The 6,041-nt window shown below is 40.1% G+C and overlaps 1 protein-coding gene across 2 annotated transcripts in view; it reads right to left on the reverse strand.

The window, feature by feature from the left end:
• serbp1a (SERPINE1 mRNA binding protein 1a) overlaps window positions 1-5,731 on the reverse strand; it is a 6,967-nt gene extending 1,236 nt beyond the window's left edge. The window contains exons 1-7 of one of the 2 annotated variants that reach the window (XM_067374820.1): window positions 5,361-5,731; window positions 3,882-4,074; window positions 3,135-3,275; window positions 2,976-3,044; window positions 2,763-2,837; window positions 2,311-2,482; window positions 1,033-1,218 (exon numbers count right to left, since the gene is read on the reverse strand). In XM_067374820.1, coding sequence (XP_067230921.1) covers window positions 1,033-1,218; window positions 2,311-2,482; window positions 2,763-2,837; window positions 2,976-3,044; window positions 3,135-3,275; window positions 3,882-4,074; window positions 5,361-5,616 — 1,092 coding nt within the window. In that variant the 5' untranslated portion in view covers window positions 5,617-5,731. Of the gene's footprint in view, window positions 1-1,032; window positions 1,219-2,310; window positions 2,483-2,762; window positions 2,838-2,975; window positions 3,048-3,134; window positions 3,276-3,881; window positions 4,075-5,360 lie in introns of both variants that reach the window. The other variant, XM_067374819.1, reaches the window with a different exon arrangement.
• Window positions 5,732-6,041: the final 310 nt, after the last annotated feature.

Genomic DNA, 6,041 nt, shown 5'->3' on the forward strand with positions numbered 1-6,041 from the left:
AAGGGCATGTCTAATGCTATTTCATGCATTCTGATGTCCATCGACATGCTTCATTCGGGTTACAGAAGTCGTTGGCACGACTCGGCAGTGCTGCACAGTGTTAAGGGAACAGTGGATGCAGTTTGATTTTCCTGGGGCGATTGTTTTATAAACAAGGCCCAGTTCGATGCTGGATTTGCAGATTGTTTGAAACTGAAAGATAGACTCATGACCAGGATCTTTGATCACTGGGACTGCTCCGAGGCACAGGCAGTAAGTAAAACTGCATCAAATATCTGTGTAATGTTGGCAATCGACTCGAAAGTGCATATAATGTAAACAACACGAACATATAATGAATCTAAAGTTATCCAGTGATAATGCAATGATGTGCTTGGTGTGTCGTTGACTCTTTAGTGCCGGCCACGGCACGCCTGTTTTAGAAAGAATCAGTATGCTATCTGTCTTTTATAAATCTGATAAAACTAAAGAATCTTCGGAGATATGAAGGATGCAATATATAGGTCTATAGGTACTCAAGAGTACCATGAGATTGGGTGTACCCCTTTATGTACCCTTTTATGTTTTGCAACCAACAACATCTGTTCTATGTTCTGATTGGTCTTTTAAATTAAGTCGACGTACAGAGATTTCACATGATCCTTCAGAAAACCTTCATTATTAAAAATGGAAAAAGTTGTGCTGAATGTCTCTGTAAAACATTTTTGAAAATTTAAATGAACATTTACCTGAAATACAATTCTTTTTAACAATGTAAATGTCTTTCCTGTCACTTTTGACCAATTTAATGCATACTCTTTAAAAAAAAAAGAAAAACCCACATATGACTTGAATGACTCTCTCTCTAATATACATATATATAAAGATAAAATAATTAAGACCTATATGATAATGCAATCAATCAAATGAGGTGTACATTATAAACAGGTTGTGATTTCAACATTTATCTCTGGATAGATGTGTGAACTCTTCCACAGTTGTACAAAATTAAACATGTACCTGCAGATACTCAAATGCACAAAGACACCATACCTTGTCTGGCCTGCGTTCACGAGGTGGTCTGGTAGCAGTGGCCCCACGGCCTCCTCTGCCACCTCGTGGTCCTCCACGACCACGCCCTGGGCGGCCCAGGTCCCCAAAGTTAATCTCCAGCTGGGACGTAATGTCATTAGCTGGCCTGCGGAAGTGGTGATCCCCAGCAGCATCATCAGCAGAGGCCTGCAGGAAAGAAGTGAACATGTACACTAAATAAAACGGATGAAACAGATTATAGCCTGACAAACTATTAGTATTAGTTTCTCAATTGGGATAAAAAGGACTAAATGAATGTGATCAAATGGCTTCTCAATACAGTCTTAAGGTTTCTGTATGCTTTTAGAGAAGTGACACCTTACTAGTGTTGTCAAAAACATTGATTTCTCTATACATAATGATTCCAATCCTAATTTTTGGCAGTATCGATAGATACACCGATACCAGCTGTGCTGACACACACCCACTTCCTCTCCAACTCGCTCAGTCCGGTTGAATAGTGTTGTTACATGACCCAAATTTCGGTGTGGTGTGGCGGGTATTGCGCATAATTTTACTCTTTCCCGTAGGTTTCGCGGTCACATGCCATTTATATAAGTGGCACGCACACAAAGTTGCTTCTCAATCAGCTCGCAAGTACCAAAGAGTTCTTTTTCGTGGCTTATTGCCCTTAAACGTCAAATACAGTCTAATATACCTGCTGCTGTCTGTCATATCAAAGAAAAAAAAAAAAAAAAAAAAAAAAATCACTGCTCTTGACTGAATAACTTTTGTACCTTTAATTATAAGCATTAATCTGTATTTAAATTTTTAAAATGAAAACTTATCCAGTGTTTTTACATTTTATTTCTTCATTTATTTTCTGTATTTCTTACCCGAATACTACTGTTAAACGCACCTGAAAAACTTTGTCAAGTTTATTTAATTTGTCTCTTTATTGTATCGCATTTATTTGTGCCATCATTTGCTATTTAATGAATGTTTACTTGCATAGCAGTTTTCCCCTGGGGTATCAAAAATGATATTGAATATCGATATTTTTCCTTTTATCTTTTCGAATTTAGAAATTCCAGTATCGTGACACCACTACATTATACTGAAAAGAAAACTCAGGTTTTTCAACTACACTTCCAGGCTACTTAAAAGCACATTTAAAAATGTTGGAGAATGGTTAGTATGCAGCAAAAACTTCAATTCAGCATGAAACAGACATTACTTAATATATAAATGTTTAATGCAATGGAACACAAAAAGTTCAAACATTGTCCTTTTACTTACATCCTCAGCCTTGGACTTGTGCAGTACATATCCTTTCTTCCAATCAGTTCCCTCATTGGCTTTACGAATGTTGAATTCCACTTTGGCTCTATCTTTATCCTGTTGGGCTTTCCATTCATCCAGAGTCATCTCCTTAGGGCCTTCTTCTTTAACCTCCTCAGCCTCATTCTCCCTATGAAAATATCACATCAAAATTTAACTAAAAATTCTGCATCCAATTACTCCATGCATAGATCAACCAAATAAGAAGTACTTTGTCTGAAGACTGTAAACATATGTTATACTTTTAAAAGAGCCATTGTTCCCAAATCAATCCTAATGCTGCATACCAATTTTTTTTTAATTACAGGTGGCAACATATGCTAATAGTGCCGGCAGCAAATAGAAAGCAATGACTCAGCAATGCCGTGCTAATTCAGAGCTGAATTGTTTTCTGAGTGTGTTCTACACACTTGTTCTCTGAGTCAGCAGGTGGATGCTCCTCTCCTTCAGGGGTGTCCTCGGTGACATTTGATTGGTCAAGCTCACTGTAAAGAGAACAGAAATGTATCCAATTTCACAAATCTAATAAAATGAACCAAAACACCCTCACTGACCAGTCTGTGAATCAAATTCATCTGCGTTTTCAAGATCTTGGCAGATAAAGCGTCTGTTGCTCCACTGACCTCAACTCATCCTTAACAGTGCCCCAGTTATGAGATCCACTCCCTCCACGTTTTTCCTCTGCTTTCAGGCTGCTGAAACAAAAATTAACACTTAGCTTTGACATGTCACACACGGGCGGCATTATCATTGGAGCCAATATGTGGACGCAAATGACTTACGATCGGTCGCTGCCGCTGTGTCTGTCAAACTCGCGTTTGCCGCGTGAGTCAAAGCCGTCAGTCCTGCCAACACCTCTGCCCCGGCCTCCGCGCCCTCCTCTGGGACCTCCACGCCCCCGGAACGGCCTGTCACCGACAGACCTGACGAGAGATAATGTAGCGGTTAGATGTCAGTCTTACCTGCTAAAATATTCCATTTTTAGGATTTTGTTACTCAATTAATGAATCTTTGTGCAGAGAAAACAATGTAATACAAAATCCCTATCAAGTTCTATTGAAGTTGTGATGAAACAAGTAGTGACAAAGCTTTTCTTCCATATTGTGGCGTACATCCAAATGTAACGGATTTAAAAACAAGTAGGTCAAGGACTTTGTTCTATGCATTGGTTGTTGATTAGATGTTGAGATGTGGGCACTGGACATAAAAGTGGAGGCAGATGAATGTGAGCTTGCAGGGGCAGAGTTTAAACAGACTAAATGATTGGAGAAGTCCTGAGTACGTCATGAGAGACTGTTGTGTTCACCAAAAGACTGACATTTTGTTTAAAGATCACAGGTCAAAAATTCTTTAAAATTGGATTGTTTACAATAAAATCTATAACAACATGTCCGACTACAAAAAAAAAAAATGAAAAAAGACATTAAAAACCAAAGTATACTTCTGATGGCTAATTAAATGTTTCAGTACAAAACTTCGTTAAGGATCAACTATGTATTACCACACATAAAAGGGTCAAATTGACTCACTTCTCCACCGAGAATTCTCCACCTTCAGCAGGTTTTTCATCAGCAGGTTTGTCAAAGCGTCGTTCACGTGGTGGTCTCCTGTCAGGCCGCCTGTCAGCTGGTGGACGACCCTCTCCCTGACCTCCCTGCTGCTGGGATCCTGACTGAGCTGGCTGAGCCGGCTGCTCCGGTCGTCGGCCCACTTTCCTCATGCCTTCAAAATAGAAACAACAGATTTAACCAAACACCACTACTACCAACAACTATCATAGAAAACAATTGTGAATGAGATGGTCTCATGCTGGAATAAAAACAACATTTAGACAAAAAGGGGTTCCCTTAACATGAATTATTTTTAATGCAATTTAATGTGTACAGGTAAAAAAAAAAAAAAGTTCACCCAAAAGTTTAATTTCTGTCATTCGCTTACCCTTATGTTGTTTCAAACCTGTGTTACTCTTCTTTAGAATAACTCAAAAAGCAGAAAAACATTTTGTATTTCAGGGAAAAACAACATGAGGGATGAGCAAATGATAAATTCAACTTTTGGCTGAGCTCTGTCTTTAACTTTAATTGTGGCCAATACCAAAATACCCTGAAACAATGTAAATACACATTATTATGTTTTTTCTTTAACTTGTTAAAATATTTCTTATTTACTTGCATAGGGGAAGTCTGTGTTTTTCTATACTTCGGTTTTTACATTAGCATAGGATAAACTCCAAGTTGTTGGTCTCCAAAATAATGGTTTGCGCCTCGTGTGATTGACTGATCCCTCCCTCCACCTACCGAAATAGACGCTCACGCTCAGCCCAACAGCTGATCACGCGCCCGCCGTCCCGCCTGCGCGCGCACCTGTTCGCGAGGCCGCTGCCTCCTCTCATCCAAATCAAACAAGGCCACTGACACCCGAAAAAAAAAAACCTTTGACAACCCTACCTTTAAAACTGGTCAGTCTGACGCGGGTTTAAAGCACGTAATGAAGGTAAAAACCGACTTTAGGCAAATAACAATAGGAGGGTTTTCAATGGGAGTGTCATGTCTGAGAGGACGGACTGTGTTTCCTCAAACACGAGGTTGGAGCTGCAACGCTCGTGCGCTGATAAAAAGCCATGTGATAACGGACTGCATTCGGAGACTGTCAATACACGATTCTTTTTAGTACTGAATGAGCGAGTTTTACTAGTCGGAGTTAAATGCACAAATATAACTAGCCGACATTAAACAAACCGACTGATGGTTATCATTAGGCCTGTACTTCATGAAGGATCTAGAAAATAATTAGTTAAGTAGCAACAGGTTCTACTACGTGCGTCACCTAGAAACAATACATGGAGCGAAGAAACATTTAGCTGAAAGAGCTGGAAGTTTTTGAGGTGCCAGGCTGTTCATAAACAATAGAGTTGTGCGCGACCTCATGGGCTTAGTAGCGCCTTTTGCAGGCTGCTTACTTTTTGAAAAGTGTGACCAAATAACCACTTTAACACAAGCGATATTTACCATCTTTCTTGAGAGGAACGGGAGCTTGTGTCTCTTCCTTCTTATCAGGAACTGGGACTTTCCTGTCTTTCTGTGTCTCCTTTTTGAGCTGCTTTGCAGCCTGCGCGGCGGTCTTGGCGGCACCAGGAGCGGGCGCGTCCTTCTTCTTCTTTTCTGCTAGCTTTAACACCTCAAACGGATCCTCTTCATCATCAAATAGCTGGTCGAACCGATTGGTTACGACACAGCCGAAACCTTCTTGCAGATGTCCGGGCATGATGGCCCCCTTTCAGCAGGATTCTCCTCCGATTCTACGGGGCTTGTGCGAGCGCTTCGCTGCTAGATGCCACAAGATGGCTAGAAAAGACTCACGCTTCTCTTCCGGTGTGAAAGACATCCGGGACTCTGACCGCACAGCAGTATGGGAAATGTAGTCTCATAACTTACCCCAGAACAAAACATGAGAGACAAAATGATGACTGCTAAATGAAATAAGTGACTTTTTTTATTGACATTTCCTAAAACCAAGAGAAATCAAATGATCTGGTATATATTTGCATTCTTTTATGATGACCGTTATTGTGAAGGATTAGCTATGTAAAACTTTAAACCCTGGGTTTCACAGACAAGGCTTTAGTCTAGTCCCAGACTAAAATGCATGTTTGAGCTGTTTTAACTGAAAGTAACTTGCACTGACATAAC

Source organism: Chanodichthys erythropterus, chromosome 21 (genome assembly GCF_024489055.1).
Source record: "Chanodichthys erythropterus isolate Z2021 chromosome 21, ASM2448905v1, whole genome shotgun sequence".
In the NCBI taxonomy this organism is placed as follows: Eukaryota; Metazoa; Chordata; class Actinopteri; order Cypriniformes; family Xenocyprididae; genus Chanodichthys; species Chanodichthys erythropterus.